This window comes from Electrophorus electricus, chromosome 17, assembly GCF_041902795.1.
Source record: "Electrophorus electricus isolate QZ-2024a chromosome 17, ASM4190279v1, whole genome shotgun sequence".
Classification (NCBI taxonomy): Eukaryota; Metazoa; Chordata; class Actinopteri; order Gymnotiformes; family Gymnotidae; genus Electrophorus; species Electrophorus electricus.
Window position 1 is genome coordinate 22,357,235 of NC_137513.1, and position 16,407 is coordinate 22,373,641.

The 16,407-nt window shown below is 45.8% G+C and overlaps 2 protein-coding genes across 10 annotated transcripts in view; both read right to left on the minus strand.

The window, feature by feature from the left end:
* Positions 1–5,849: 5,849 nt before the first annotated feature.
* si:dkey-24p1.6 (protein sel-1 homolog 3) lies at positions 5,850–13,213 on the minus strand. Of its 2 annotated transcripts, XM_035534249.2 has the most exons (23): positions 12,685–13,213; positions 12,103–12,595; positions 11,886–12,012; positions 11,669–11,790; positions 11,464–11,579; positions 11,301–11,365; positions 11,075–11,207; positions 10,850–10,985; positions 10,616–10,759; positions 10,336–10,535; positions 10,047–10,226; positions 9,705–9,824; positions 9,464–9,604; positions 9,214–9,276; positions 8,806–8,979; positions 8,409–8,536; positions 8,222–8,305; positions 7,920–8,010; positions 7,664–7,751; positions 7,267–7,376; positions 6,891–7,018; positions 6,609–6,711; positions 5,850–6,330 (listed from the first exon to the last, which is right to left on the minus strand). In XM_035534249.2, exons 1-23 carry the CDS (start codon positions 12,733–12,735, stop codon positions 6,169–6,171), a joined length of 3,159 nt encoding a protein of 1,052 aa, XP_035390142.1. In that variant the 5' UTR covers positions 12,736–13,213; the 3' UTR covers positions 5,850–6,168. The 2 variants fall into 2 exon arrangements, with proteins under 2 accessions (XP_035390142.1, XP_081555719.1); XM_081699593.1 differs by lacking the exon at positions 12,103–12,595 and having other exon boundaries at positions 12,685–13,140.
* Positions 13,214–13,565: 352 nt separating this feature from the next.
* stim1a (stromal interaction molecule 1a) overlaps positions 13,566–16,407 on the minus strand; it is a 31,690-nt gene continuing 28,848 nt past the window's right edge. For all 8 annotated transcript variants that reach the window (XM_081699595.1, XM_027025109.3, XM_027025110.3 and 5 more), the window contains one exon: positions 13,566–16,117. In XM_081699595.1, the coding sequence (XP_081555721.1) occupies positions 15,601–16,117 (517 nt within the window). In that variant the 3' untranslated portion in view covers positions 13,566–15,600. The remainder of the gene's footprint in view (positions 16,118–16,407) is intronic.

A 16,407-nucleotide genomic window follows, 5' to 3' on the forward strand; every position in this document is an offset into this window, starting at 1 on the left:
AGGTAAAAGGAGATCCTGTAGAGGTTTAAGTAAACGCTGGTGCATTGGTCTGCCAGCAGGTGAAAGTTATATCATCCATTCAGAGTCAAAGCCTGTTCTCACACTTCTGATTCGACAGTGCCAACGCGAATAATTCAGTCGGCCTCTGTGACGCGCAGATGGACGTAAAAGGTCAAACTCTCCCTCTCCTGGGCGACATTCAGCCTCACCGTTTCCAGCGCAAGAGCATTAGTCTCCCATGACGAACTTCAGGCCTTTGAAGGCCTAACCTGAAACGTCACAGTAATACTTTCATTTACTATTTCATGCCACGTTCGGTCCTCTTTTTCAGGGAGAGTATACAGCTTTTCAGCTCCAAGCAGTTACACTAATACACTTGAATTTGTCAATAATTACATGTCACATGCGTACAGGACGTGCTCATGGATGGGGAGGAATATTTCTCTACACTCTGCTCTGATTATGAATTAGTTTCATTTCACCTCTCGTACCGTTACCTTCAGGGAGAATGGAGAGCCTATCCAATTGCCCTACCCCGAGGTGCCACGTAAATCAAAACATAACATAATTACACATAGTTAGGGGGACTGCTACAAGACCATTAAATCAATTCTCCACTAGGCTGTAGTTATTGCTAAAAAATTAGAATTCATGGGCCACATGCAAGACTCAGAAGTAACACAAGTAATAGTGATGCAGATATTGTGCCATTTATAATAGTTTCCCTTTGGCTCAGGAATGAGCTGCAATAGAGACTGTATACTAATCAGTGGCTGCATTAATGAGTGCAAATGTTCTAGGGGACAAACTATTTATCACCGGTGCGCAGCACATGCAGGCCACAATTGCCCGTAAAAGAGTGGAAATCAATAAATCTACCTGTTGATGGTTCTGGACACTGTACAGCCTATTTACTTCAATAACATTACGTTATGATGGACAGCTAAAGCATAATCGGCGCAGACATGTTACAGCAAGCACATGCTTTTGATATTATCAGCAGATTTATACAGCGGGCGGATCGTCCAGCCGTCAGGGCCTGATGAATGACCGCTCATTAGAATTGCAAAGGCCAAGTGGTGTGGCAGGGCTGCCTTCCAGAGGGAGTCCGACAAGGCCGCAAGTCGCCTTCCCTCCTAATTAATTCACGTACTTCTCAGACTGAGCCTGTAGCTAAAACATGCCAAAAGGTCAAGATCCATTGATTCTTATAACAAGGGACTAGTGCTTTTAGAGGGAATACTTTCCCTTGTGCGCATTTGCGTGTGCGACTTCAGAGCAATGGGCCTCGAATGATAAACTTCAGCTCCGCAGGTGAAGTGGAATTAAGGTTAAATAAGATCTTAGGTTCCAAAGTACTTATGTCAACATTGTGACTGGAAATTTGGATAAAAATAAAGTATTCTTGTTCTTTACATGGTATCCTCAGTTACCAATATTCCCTAATCCCCTGCAGGACATTTTTGTCTTAAAAATAATTTCATGGGCCCCATTCGCTTCTCTTGTTGATCATTTTACTAATTGGCTTTCCAATTTAAAACTTTTTGTAAAGTTTCGTCAACAGTAAAGATAAAAAAATAATAATAAAAATTAAAAATGTAAAAAACAAGAGACTGGTTGGGCAACTAACAACGTAGTGAATATAAATTAGGGAATTTTATCCTCCAGTTATATCTGCCAGTCTAGGTCTCTTCCCTACTGTTTGACATCGTCACATGCCTCAAAATATCTGAAGGAGAACACTAAGCACTGGACTCCATCATTCCACTATTTATATGTTGGGAGCTTGTGTTAACAGATACCAGCTGGAACTCCAGCATGAGCGTTCACCTTAGCTCTGGTTAGTCTGGTAGCTGATTGGCGACATTTTTTTGTCTTTCAAGGAGAACTTTGAACTTTCTCAAGTCAGCAACATTAGCAAATCTGGGTCAATGAGCCTCATACATATACTTACATTAATACAGTGCAGAATCCAAAAAGGTAATATTACACAAATGAGCTGAGACTTTACAGTCAACTCTTCAGGAACATGAGAAAAGAAAGATGCAGGAAGGAAAAGTGTCTTCACAAATTGTAATGATTGTAATGAGGTTTTAACATACCCAGGGCTGATCAAGCTCCTCCACAGGGAGCAGCGCTGTTATTAGTGTTAAGTTCTTAGCTGGTCTAACAGTGGAGCTCGTCAGACTAGGGAGAGAATATGCCAGCTGGTTCAGAATAACCACTCACTGTGCCAGTCACAGGTGTACGAGTTACACCTATTTATTTATTTATCTCGGTGGAAAACTGGGGTTGTTCATTTACTGATTCCACCAGACAGATCTATGGGATCTTTAATGACCATGTCCTTTTACTTCAGCTGCACACTTGAAAACATGTAAGGTGGCAAATTGGCTGCATGCAATAGCACAAGCATCATGGAGACACCCAAACCTGAAGGTGAACCAGTGTGATCAATGGCAAGACCTCGGCAACAATAAGAACCACATCCCACCAGAGCCGATCACAGCTATCCAGAAGAACGAAGCGGCCATGCTGGGAAACCTGATCCAGGGATGGCATTAAGGCAAAACGTTATCCAGCAGCTAGGTGACTGCATCCTATCCATGTGGACTAGTGAGGTGTTCTGTTCAGGTTTGTGAAGCCTTGTTAGTGGATGTGAACATTAATCAATTGTGGCTAGCGAGGCAACATTCGGACCTGACTCCTGAAAAATTGTGACGAGAGGCACTCGTGCTCCTTTTCTATGGCTATTTTTGATGCCTCCATCACTGCCCAACGCTACATGATTGGTCAGACCTGCGTGGGATCGGAACCATGCTCCCATGGAAAGCTTCGTTTCGTACGCCATTTTTTTCCTCCGGCTGTCAAGAGTTCTGGATCGTGCGTCGGCACGGCATGCTCGGGCGCTCACTCTGGCGTTAACATGAGGGGAAGCGTGGTTAGCTGTGCCTGCGTCTTGGTCACCTCCGAGTGCACCATGCCCCTGCACCTTCTGACTGCGAGAACCAGAGTTTGAGTGTCACTCTGTTGCTCGGAGTTTTCTCCGGTGAACTGAAAAAAGAGTGCTGGATAAACTGTTAGTCAAGCACAAGGCCTGACTCCAGAGCAGGACGCACTGGGAATGTGCTAGAAACGGAGCCGGAGCTGACAACTACTGGGAAGAGGTGACCAAGGTGCGACAGCTAGATGGAGAAAAATGTTGTCCACCAGTTACCCACAACTAAAACAGGCAGCCACTGTTCCGATTTAGGTTCTGATTACTCAAGGTGTTATAAAGGTTCGGCCTATTGAGTTGATTTTTGAAATCCTACACCTTCACTTTTTGGGAAAAACCCTTTAACCTACCATTTCAACCTACTTGAACCCTAAGGTGTTGACTGTAATGCTTACCAAAAAGTCTTTCTAGAGAGGAATATATCTACAAATGAGATTTAACAAGTACAACTGGTCATGTATTACATGATATTAATACACAAGAGAAACAACTGTCATGTTAAACTGGATCATCTTTCACAAATGCACCTTTTTTTTTCCACAACTTGCTAAAGGTTCCTCGCTGTTAGCATGCTGGAAAAAACAGACTACAGCATTTGATCGCTACTAGAGAGACTTAACACCACAAATAGCCTGACTGACAGCTGGCATCAGAGTTTGAGTGTTTTCTTTCACACCTCGAGTTTGTGACTCAGCCCGTCTGCCGGAGAGAGCTGTACTCCATTTGGTGTGGCTGCCTCTCGGCTGGAGGGGAAGAGGCAGCAGCCTGGAACCCGCTGGTGTCCTGTGGGATCTTACCGGAGCATTGCAGAGTTCAGGGTGAGCTCAGACGCCTCCCAGCGGCCACTCGGAGCTTCCGAACTGCTCTGCTGTAAAGCGTGGTTCTTTGGTTTTTATGACGGTGCAGCATAACTACTGCAGTAGGTGTGAGTTTGTGTAGTTTTGTTAATATTTTGCATCGTTTTGTAGCTGGTAAAAAAATTGTCACCAAACTGACTACTCCTTTTATTGCTGATTAAGATTCTGACAAAATATCCTACTGCAATCCATCCCAAGGCTAGTCTGCTTTTTCTGAAACACAAAGTTCCCGTGATACGGTTGCACCTACACTGGTGCAACCAGTGTACACCTCCTACATGGTGTTATCATTTACTTAGCCGAGTTGCTCCTCATGGAAATCTATGGAAATTATGTTCTTCTCACAGATCAAACATTCTCCAAGACTTTCTTCAATCCTGGTCTGCTGATGAGAGGCTTTGTTTTTGTTTGCTTGTTTGTTGTTTTATTAAATATTCTCATTCCTCGGGGTTCTGCTGGAGCACTATGATTAACACTTTCCAACATTTATGCATGTATACAAATCTTTTTATACAAACATCAACCAGTCAATGATCAAATATCCACCAGGACCCCAACAAAACCAAAAAAATGCACAACCACCAATGACATCAACGAATAATTTAAATGTTTGTATGTTTGCATGCTCCTAATGTGTAGTGATGTTTAAATCCCATAATATTTGGCCTTGTTTTAAATTAAGGGCTAATGCCGTAAGTGCAGACGCTTCGGGTCCTTACGTCAACAAGCACTTCAGTGGATTTTCAGCTTAATAGGATAGAGACTAATAAGGTTCTCTTTGCTTTACGTAGAGGCGTCTGCCAAAGGATAACTTGCTTCCCCTTCACAGAGGACAACTTCCACTCTGTGGTAAATGTCAAGGAGTTGTAGTATAAATTTCACAAGTCAAGGTTAATGAGGAGGGGTTTTCTCACACCTCTTCATTTGGTGCACCTCTCTGTGCCACGCCGAGAGGCTGGCAGAAGGCACAGAGCCACATCGGCAGCAGGCGATCGAGGCTTTAGTGTGCCATTACAGAGAAGCAGCTTGCAGGAAGTTTCAAAGAGGCCAAAGACAATAGTAGGTCATGTGTTTTACTGTCCATCTGCCCTTCACATCAGACTGCACTCTGTTGGGTAGTAAAATGGGAGGATGGAGGTCCATGAGAACCTGCGTCTCAGACAGCATTCCAGAGCACAGCTTGAGGGAAGCGCAGTTCCAAGCAACTACCACACAGGGGCGGTGAAAAGTAGTTTCAGTGTGGTCACAGTCACTCCTGCCATTACTGTCGATATGGGCTTGATTTCACAGATTTGTCAGGAATGGTGGGGGGGGGGGGGTGTATTTGGGGTGGGATAGCCACACAGAAATCCAATATTCCATGCTCTCTATCAACAATAACGATCACAGTCACAGTTGTGTCAGATCAAACAACTAGGAGCGAGAGCCTCATCACTTCACAAGCATCAGCCAGTGTCCTTGTGACGATCCAAACCACCCACACGAATGCAGATTAGGAACATGCTGTCCATGTTAAATCAGCAGCTCGGTGGGCTTTTAATTAGCTCCTAGTTGCACCTTGTGTTCTCTGTAGTGTGGTGTGACTAAGATCTAAGGCTGCCGTACACCTGCTGTTATGGTCTGCCGCTGCAGCTGTCTGGTATTCACTACAGCCACACACACACACACACACACACACACATTTGTCACTCTGGGCCACTTTGATGTAGGGACTGAATGGTATTAGAGCCTGAATCTCTGCAAGATATCAGGCGCTCAATATTACAAATATATAAAAAATATCTCCCCTAAATAACATCAATTTCAAGAAAATTACATCCTCTCTGGATTCACTTCTGCTCCTAAATGGTTTATAGCTGAACTATAATGTAATTTTCTGAATGTTTTGTGCAGCTGGGCAAGGGGTACGTGTCCAAAATAAAAGCAAATTAAACAAAGGTTATGGACCACTACAAAAGAAAGAAAGAAACAAACAAACAGAAAAAGACAACAACTTAGAACTGTGAACAGTCCACCTTTAGTGTGTTACATGTTACAAGTTAAACTATGTAGCCCTCCTCCATACGTGACCAAAACAGGTCTGGAAAAAACTGTGGGAAAATCAGCCTTCCAAAAATGTGATCAGGGCATATAGCTGATAACCATCACAGAAAGTCAAGCAACGATTTATGAAAAAGAAAACAAACAAACAATCATATACTGAGTGTATCTTTCAAGCCATGCTATTGTGCGTTCTCTCTTTGCGCCCTTTGGTGAGTTCATCACGAGCGTGCTCCCAAACCAGTGACTGGAGACCCCTCCTGAGAAGTCCGCTCAGGACACTTGCTGCTCCAGTGGACGCTCCGAGGGTCGGTCGGTTTCCGAGGGGGAGGCCGTCGACGTCTGGCGGCCCAAGGCAGACCTCTGGCGAAGGATGGCAGGCACGAGTTTGAAAAAGGAGACGGTAGCTATGACAACAGCCAAGGCACTCACGAGCTGCAGCAACATGGAGACAGAATGTAGTAAAAAGAATGAGTAAGAAAAAATGTAAAAAAAAACCCCAAAAAAAACAAACAAAAACGTGCAGAATCTAAATGCAAAATTTTAAATAGTGCAAAATTTAAAATACAGCATAGGTTCAGAAAAACCATAGACAAACAGGATCCATTCACTTCTAACATGTACATGTAACGAGCAGAGAGCACTTAATCAATCTGCTAACCACTTCCCTTAGTACATTCACAGGTGAGAGTAGGTGCAGCAGATGACCAGACCTTCACAGTGGCTGGTATATGCTCTTGTAGTGAGTGCCAGTGCCAGGCAAACAGAGCAAGGGTACAGGGTAGATGGGACTCATCACTGCTGGACTCTCGACACCTGAAAGGGGAATTAAATAAACAAACAAACAGACCAACACTCCAACAAAAACAAGCAGAGTACCAAACAGCATTTCAGCAGCAATGCTGAGTCACATATCCTACTACAAAATAAAAAAAATTAAAAAATAAAAAGAATGCACGTTACAATGTAATGGTGAGCGCTCGGCAGGAACACACCTGTGGTACAGGGTGGTCAGAAGTGTGTGCTTGTCTGAAAAATAATGCTGCAGTAAATTCAGATCAGACAGCAGCGTGGCAGACAGCCTCTGCCCCTGTTGAACGAGCACTCCCAGACTGTACCAGCCCTGTAGGAGGAACAGGGGGCGCCACAAGAAATCAGCTGAAGAGGATGTCACCATGGAGTCCGGTGGACTGAGCCGCTCCTGACATGAATACTTCAAGACGACATGCACCATGGCCACCGTCGTTGCGTTAAGGACGCCAACACGGTGGCCACGTCAGATCGACAAATCATATGTAGTTAGTGCCATTAAGGCCAAATATATGAACCTTTGAGTGTTTCAGCACATGTGAGTGTTCCAGTGTGTGATACCTGTGGGTCATTTTGGAGTGCTGCTCGTTTGTACATCTCGGCTGCATCAGAAAGGTCTCTTCTCGCTACAGTGAGCTGCTCATACAACAGGTCTCCCAATTTGACCAAAGCTTAGCAGGTCGGAAAACCATTTAAAAATAGTGCATCATAAATAATACCTCAGAATAAGAACGACCACAAGTAGTTATAAAAGTTACCTCACTTTTTAAAAGTTAAATGTGTTAAATTATGACTGTACTTTAAATGTTTGAATAAATTGTGTTAATGTGGGGGTGAAACCGTGTTTCCTGAATTACAGCCTATTTAGCTATGCATGTTGCGGTTTACCTGCACATTAGTGTACGTTTTATGTCCTTGCCTTGCACGGCAAAAGTGATTCAGAGCAAACATGAATTACCGTAAGGGGTAGGGTTCTGATCCTGAACGGATAGATTGTAATACTGCAGCATACACTGCGCCACAAACGTGCGATTCAAGGATCCGACCTGATGAGAGAAAAGGGTTGCAGAAAAAGTCGGATTTGATCCAAATCAAATAAAATGTTCCTTGCAAACACCGCAGACACTGAACAGTATAGCCAGTAATATTCACTTTTTTAGAATCATTAGGTCAGGTGAAACGTTTTAGGTAAGTGAGGAGAACGTGTGACTCACAGGGCTGTGTTCACACAAGAACGCTGCGTTAAATTGAGCTGCTTCAAATCCACACTCAGCAGACATAAGGTAATAAACTAGGGCCATGAACCTGTGTGTGTGTGTGTGTGTGTGTGTGTGTGTGTTTGAGAGAGAGAGAGAGAGAGAGAGAGAGAGAGAGAGAGAGAGAGAGAGAGAGAGAGACTTACAGTAAATCCAATAATTAAGGTTGCTATACAACAGCAAGTTAAATAAATATTATGAAGCACAAATCTAAGGAATAGCATCACATCTAAAGATATAACAAGGCAGAAAAATGTTACCAGTTCCCATTAAGATAGGCATTTAGGCCTTTCCTCAAGACTGAACCAAGATATCCATTATGCTCGGACGCCCATTTAACCCATCTGAAACCAGAATAGACTGACATCACCACACTGCAGAACTTCACCTTGCAGAAGGGCCATTTGCAGTAGTCATGCGGCTGTGCACCGCTGCCTTCCAACTTACAGAACAGCGTCCAAGGGGCGGCGTGGCACATGGCCGGGGATCCCATGGCTCCACACCTGAGCCAGCTCGATGCCCCCATTCAGGTGGCCTCTCTGGGCTGACTTTAGGAAGTATGTATATGCCTTCATCTGAAAACAGAGCAACGCAATAACAGTACTATCAAGACTGAAGAAGAAAATCAAATCTCTGAAATGATTCTCTTGCTTTGTATAAGTCACAGAACAAGAGTCCCTTTTCCAAATATATGCAAATCCTAGCGAGTTCCTTGAAATGCAGATGAGCAGCCAACGACACACCGAACCTCGCACTGAACACGAAATGTTTAACCACAACTGTGAGGAACTTAAACTTTAATTAGCATGTTTGAAATCGAACATTAATAAACGTGCAAGCAGACTTTGTCAGCTGCTTGTCCAGGATAGAGGCCTTGCAGGTGGAGGACTCCGAGATTCATGGCCGCGTCTGGATTCTCCAGGAGGTCAGCGTGTTCCCAGAGCTCGACGGCGCGCTGGTAGTCTTGCTCATACTGCTCGTAGTACCAGCCCAAGGCGGTGATGGCCGGAGCGAAGCCCTGTAGGTCACAGTTTATTTGGTTAACAGCTGACTCCGGAACGGCCAGCGTCTTTGTGTATAGTGACAGCTGAGAATTATGCATCATTTGGACAGAATGAGAAAACGAGCAATGTTTTACGATAACACACTGATGGGACTGGATAAGCAAAAACTAAGCTAACAGCTCAATTAATTCCCTGTGTCGTCAGGTAGCATTATCCAGTGGAAAAGTGCTCATTGTTTACGCTTGCACCTGTTCCATCGCTTTCTTCAGGAAGGTGACGGCTCTTGGTACATCTTGTGGAATTCCCTGGCCCTGTGTGTGTACAGACATATTTCAGCATGTGTGTAGACTCATTTTCCAGCGTTCTCAAAAATTCTGTCCACTCAGTCCTCTAACCTGTGTTAATACACTGGAAGAGGAACCACGACTGACCAAGAATTCTAACACTTAGCAGCACCACAGAGTGGCATTGACTGCGTAGTATCATACAGCTCCTCACCAGGAGCAGCACGATGGCATAGTCGTACATAGAGACAGGGTCCTGCAGTCTGACGGCACCCCTCTCGTAGTGCCTGATGGCAGTCGGGATGTCCGGAGAAACCCCCTGCTGACCCCAGAACAGCATCCGGCCTAGCGTCTGCTGCAGAGCCAAACGGGCACAAAAGACACAGGCGCACGCTTGAGGAAAAGGCCAAATCGCTAAATTCGTTTGGCCACCTCTAGGGGGCACCGTTCCTCACCTCGGCGTCCGCCACACCGCGGCGAGCCTGCAGTTTGAGCCAGTGAAAGATGTTGTCGTTCTCATTGGTCTGGGCTTTCAGAGTTTCCTCATCGTTCAGGTGTATTGACTCGACAAATGCCTACAACAGAGGAACAGGGAGAAACGCACAGCAAATTTCACAGAGGCTGCCTGTGGTCTAACTGTTTCAGGCAGTTTTAACTGAGCCTTCAGTTGGGTACAGAGCGGCAAGCGTGCTCCTGCAGTATTTGCTGCAGGCTTCAAGAATCAGGGTGGCGGTCCTGCCCTTAGGGACGAACGGCGTCTGAACCGAAACGCTGAACATCGACCTGTTCCCCAGCACCTGTTGTGAGGAGGGCTGCATTCGGTCTGCTGAGGTCTGCTTAGCGATGTTGGCGTAATAGGCGTAGGAGAGGTCAGGGTCGGGGGGCAGCACCGGGTCTCCCACATGGTGCAGGTGCCCGAGACGGAGCAGAGCCAGCCGCTGGTCCCTCTGGGCCGCCACCAAGGACAGCAGCCATGCCTGAAGTTCCCCACACACAAACAAATGGTGCATGGGACCCGAGCACTGGATCACAGCGTTTCCATAATACCACAAAGCTGAATTCAACTGAATGCTAGGTGTGTGTCACCTTATAGGGCTGCTTCTTAACACCGAGTCCGCTGCTATAAAGAACAGAGGCGAGATGGAGAGCTCGGTCATCCCCTAAGCATCCCGCCTGCAAGAGGGAGCTCAGGAGCCTGCCCACCACCTCCACACTCCCGTGCATGGTCAGCTTTCTCATCACTGCCGAGTACAGAACTCTGCCCACGGCTGCTGGATCCACGGAGCCTGAGAAGGGAACGGCACTGTGGTTTTAACCAATCTCTTCAAATGCAACTGTTTTGTGCATGCGTTGTTGTAGTCCTTACCATATTTGCTTAACAGTAGTTTGACCACCCGAGCTATCAAACATCTTTGGGAGTGGCTGAGTGGAATAAGGGTGTTATATGGGGTCCTCAAGGGTGTTGGACTGGCTCGCAGTGTTAGCTCTGTGTACACGTCCACGCAGCCCTCTACAAAGACACAGCAGTCGCCAAAACAAGGAAAGCAAACACACTGTAGGTGTGCAAGAAAACATATTTCGTGGACTAGGTACTACTTACCTTCCAGTCTCATCGCAATACTTGCATGTGAATAGTCTGCTATTTGGTGATTAAGTTTTGATTTAAACTCCCGACACGTCTGTAACCATCCTGACAAATTCACCATTCTTATTGGCTGGGGAAGATACAGCTCAGACTGCACGATAGAAAACTTTGCTTCAGGATTTGAATATAAGCGTTTATAACAAAAAGCATACTACTACATCAGACTGAGGTAAAGCTTACCATGTTAAGTGAGGGGATCTTTGTTCGGTAATACATAGTAGGACCATAAAACCCTTCAATGCCTTTAATAAATTTTCCTCCCCCTACCACAAAATAGCCATCTGTGTCATCCAGCTTCACAGCTATCTGAAACCTGTCCAAAGGAACCAGACGCTTTGAATGGAACACTGAGTGAAAGCGTGAGACGTGTTCTGACGTAAAGCAGAAATGTACTGCGAAACCTCACGTGTGTTCTGAAGAGAAAACGACTTCTTGTTTCTGTCCATCAGTGCATGCAGCTGCGATTGTGCCCTACAGCAGAAAGGAGTAAGGCCATGACTACAGAGAATATGTAACATGCTGGCGACGTGGGCCACCTTCTAGCTGTAAAATGTAGCTTATGTTCTGACCATTGTACCCCTCAGCTCTAAACTCAGCAGGCACCACAAGCCGAGAGGTAGCGGGGACGGAGAAAGAAATGCCACTGACTGGCCGTTCTTGCCCTGCAACTGCACATGGATGCGACCTGGAGAGAAAACAACAGAGTGAAACTGTGTGCAAAAACCATGACGTTGCATTTAACTGAAGTCCAGTGAAACATCTAGCCACGGTTACCTGAACTTGTAACGAACAAGGAAGGGGTGCTATAGTTTTCCTCAGAGTCTATGTGGTGTATGAGCCCGCAGAGAGCATCTCTGCACGGTTGGGCCAACAAGACCCAGACATTGAAGGCGCACCTGGGAAGGAACGCGACGCAGCATGACTTCTAGCTGTTGGTGCACCCTTTGCCACAGGAGGGCGCCACGGAGAAAAGAAACTCAGTGTGAATTACCATGGATGTGAAATCCCTTTGAGCCGTAGGTATTCCAGCGCTTCGTTTCTATACGATTGCAGACTTTTAGTGATGCCGAAGTGCTCTCCCGTCGACCCGTATAACGAGGACACTAGACTGGCTACTTCTAAAGAAATCAAAACCGTTTGTTAAAGACAACCAGTGCGTCAGTATCTAAATCTTTTGAGCAGAAAGAGAAACGAGCTTCATAACTTACCGTTTTCTGATGGACATTGTGATCTGTTTTTACCGACCTTCCAGCGCGTCTCTGCGTCCCAGCTGGGACACAGCAAATGTCGTTTAAAAGGACGACTGAGCGGACTAGGGACACTGAGTGCCGTCGCTGCGCTGGCGAAGGGAAACCGGCTCGGCTCGCCGGACGCGCTACCGCTGACCCAGGCGCGTAAAAGGCAACCGAGAACCCAGTCGGGGACGCGTATTCTCCAGTCCGGCTGGTACACAAGCCAGTCTGGGAACTGGAGCAAGACTAACCGGGTCCTTGGCGGCCCGGGGGAGCAGGGCCACCGTCTCTGAAACACCGCCGACGTGCTACCAGTATCGAAAGTTACCAGCACCTGCAAGTGGATCGCGCAACGGCCACTGCACGAATACCGGACTCGCAGTGGATAGGCCGAGTCTGGGCTCTCGGGAGGATTTAAAAACCTGATGGTACCCGAGGAGTGTTGGCCGGTGCCCTCCCGAGCGACCACCTGTAGGAGGAACAAAGAGGTTTACGCGCGCGCGCGCCCCCCACTTACGCACCGTTAACGTTAAACTTAAGTGAGTTAGGGGTACTTACGAAAATAGCGACTTGAAACAGCAAAGACCACATCCGTTGGAATTGTCTCATATTCAGTTGTCATTGGTGAATTATCAAAGCCTTGAAATAAAATATCTGACGTTAAGCGGCTTCTCGGTAAGTACGTAAACTTGAAATAATAATCTAAATTTGTTTTGGGCCAGTGCGCCGCTTTTTACGCATGCCCCATTAAACTGACGTACATCATTAGTAGCTCAGTGGAGTCGCTTAGCGTTAAACTTTAGTGTGTGCGGAACAAACATCCTGTTTCGTTCACAAGAGGAAAATCTTTGGCAAACAGAAAGTCTGCTCCACCCGCAAACGCAAACTCTGGCTGGGTAAACTGCGACAAATAAACGGAGACCGGTGTGTGCGCGTAGATTTGACAGCCATGAAAGTTGTGCGTGTGCGCCGGAGGGTACCCCTGAAAAATACTTTTAGCTACAGCAGCAGTGACAGGAGGCAGTTATGTCAGACACCTGATGTCTGATGTCAAGACATTCTGCTCAGTGACCTTGCTTGTCAATGTCGAGCTGCTGATTGTGCACTGCAGTGCAACAGTGTATACTGAGATGACTCACCCTGCTACCCTTTGCACATTCACCAATGAGGAAATTGCAACATTTTAAAAATGTTTTTTTAAACCATTTATTGCTTTCATGCAGAAGTGCCAAAAAATTCCAGACACAGACAAGTCTTGAACACTACAGATGATGCAAAATAATCCCCCCCCTTTCCTTCTGGAAGGTACATAATCATAAATAGAAGCTCAAAGGGAGACATCAGTAGTCCAAAACGCTCCGCTTCTCCCCTTCCCGAATCTGTGAACTGGTACTGCAGCAGGTAACATGCATCAACGCAACGAAGTGCAGTTTACTGAAATCTCTCTCTCTCACACACACACACACACACACACACACACACACACACACACACACACACACACACACACCCACATGAAAGTACATTTTACAGCGCCTTCGTGCAAAAGAGGCACTAATGATGCATCAATACAGGTGACCTACAGTGCATACCGGTTTGAGACTGATATATGTTTGTGATGCAATTATTTTTACACCTGTACCACCGCGGCACTGTTTTGGTTAGCCCAGGAATCAGGCAACCACAAGACAATAAGAGACACTGCAGGAAGAAATGCGTAGTGCCAACCCTCTCCAAGTCAAGGCATGGTAATTACTGTTGTCCTTTTTACTTAAAAAAAATAAAATAAAAGCAAAAAAAAAAACAAAAAAAAAAAAAACTACCTCTGATCTGAACACTGATCTCATCATTTCAGACAAATCAGCATCACAGAGGCCGAAACAGTCCCTGCTCACTCTGTAAAATGTAAATGCCTCTTCAATAACTGATTACCCACCAAGGACAAAAATGTTTTCCGTTTTGAATTCTGTTTCATGGCAAATACAGATTCTCTCCAGTCTGAGCTTAATGGAAAAGTAGGAAAGTTAAAATCTCACCATATAGATTCCTTTTGAGAAACTCCAGAATTTAAGCTTAAAGCCGTTACCAGTCTTCCTGAAGCTGCTTCCACAACTACAGACACCAATAGGGACCCCATAAAGATTCACACCTTCAGAGCGATTAGTGGAACCTTGAACATCTGAAAAGCTTTAGTTCAGGCCCACCACCTACCGATAGACATCTTAAATTCCATTCTAACAATACTCGCATCAATCATGTAAACTTGCACACGTTTTAAATTTAACGGTTGCTGGGTTTGAGCTTTTTGGACAGACTGACAGATTTACCACAGGTATCACAACATTTTAATTGACATTTTGAGAATTCTGTTGAATTTGGAGTACATCTTTGGTTTGGCACTTTTCATTATCAAAAGAATATTTGAGCTGGTATCCTATTCCATTACAAACGATCTTTAACAACTAGAGTTCTCGACAGCTGTTCTCTACAGCAACCGATGCCATAATCAAGTACAAGACACTTTTGGGAGCATATATTTATAATCTCCAAGGCATGTTTTTGGGATGCTGATTTGGTAGTTTTGAACTAATCTCATCGTTGGTGGTCACTGACAAATGAATACATCTTAGTCCAAGGCTGCGATGCGGAAACCCGGCCCTAAGAATTTGAAAGAACTACTTTATGGTTCGTTTTTCCCCACCAGCAAATCCATAGGCCGCATCCTGATCTAATGACTTGGAATGATCAAGACCATTTGTGAACCATCTGTGGTTCCTTCCACATCTCAGCAATCCTCGAAATCAGTGTGTACTCCTGATTTCTGCAAATCCAATTCAAAAGACATTCTGCAGTAGTGCAACAGATTCAAGGAGGGGTTTACAAGTGTGGTTGAGCCCTTTTCTACACCCCTTTTGCCACTGAACAACATCGTTCTCACAGTTGCTTTAAATTGTCCATCACTCAACATGAGCTTTTTGTTGTTTTTTTGTTTAACTTGAAGGATAAAAGAAGCATGAGCTGGCATAAATGAACACCTGATATTAAGCAACATGGGACAACTACCAAGCAAACATCAAAGAGCATTCAAAATTTCAGTCAAATGAAGGTAAAGACATGCAAACTGATGGATTTTACAAGAAAACAGCAAGAGTCCAGCCAGGGGGCTGCTCTGTCTCCTGCTGAAGAAACAGTCTGCATTCCCAATGATGCCCCCAGAGTGTAATCCTCTCCGAAAACCATAATAAATGAGGAGGGAAACAAAACAAAAACAAAACCCACGAGGACTGCTTCCAAAATTCTTTACAAAAAAGTACCTACAAAAACCTTGAAAAGGCATTTGTTTGTGCCATGACAATTTATGGACACCAAAACAAGGTTGGGTTGGGGGGGGGTTGAGATCAGAACATCCACTGCAAGAACGGAGCACAGATGGGGGCAGGACGAGCCTTGGCTGCTCTCAAGCAGGAAACCTCTCTACTTCTTCTGCTTCTTAAAGATCTTAAAGGTGTGTTTCTTGCGGCTGGCAGAGTCGGTGTCCTCGCCCGTGGAGGCGCTGTCCTCCTCTGGGCTCTTCTTTGACGAGAGCTGGGGGATACGGACGCCCACCTTGGCCCCCGCCGCCGCCGGCCCGGGCAGCCCCGTGGGTGATGGCGTCTCGGTCTCAGTGGAGTTGGGGCTTAGGGAGCGAGACGACTCCGACGCGGAGCCATGGATCTCGCTCATGCTTGCCGACTTCCCCATGCTGGGGATCTTCTTCATCAGGATGGGGCTGTCAGGAACGGCGTCGGGCGACGCCCCCTCATCGTGGAACCGGTTGCCCCCGTTGGGGGCGTGGCTGTAAATTGAGGCGGTCTCCTCGGAGCGGGAGTGGGGGCCCTGGAGGAGGGAGGAGGGCTTCAGCGGCAGGCCCTTGGAGCTGTAGGTGAGACGCAGCTGCTCGCTGGTCTGGGACACAGACAGGGAGGAGTCCGAATCGGAGAGATTCAGGTCCCTAAGGAGGCAACACGATTACTCACGTAACCTAGCAACTGCAAGATATCATGCCACTCATTCTGCAAAGGGTTATTCCTTAAGGTTAAGCGGTATAAGAAACTGTCCTCAAAAACTGAGGGACACAAAAATGACTGCAGAAAAAAAATAAACGTGCAACACCACAGTTTAATAAGACATATGGACGACAGAGAGCGCAAACAGTTAAACATTCAGAAAAACGGTCCAGTATGCATTAATATACTGCAAGACCACAGTGGTCAGTCAAGCTAAAGCAGGCATGCAAGGGAC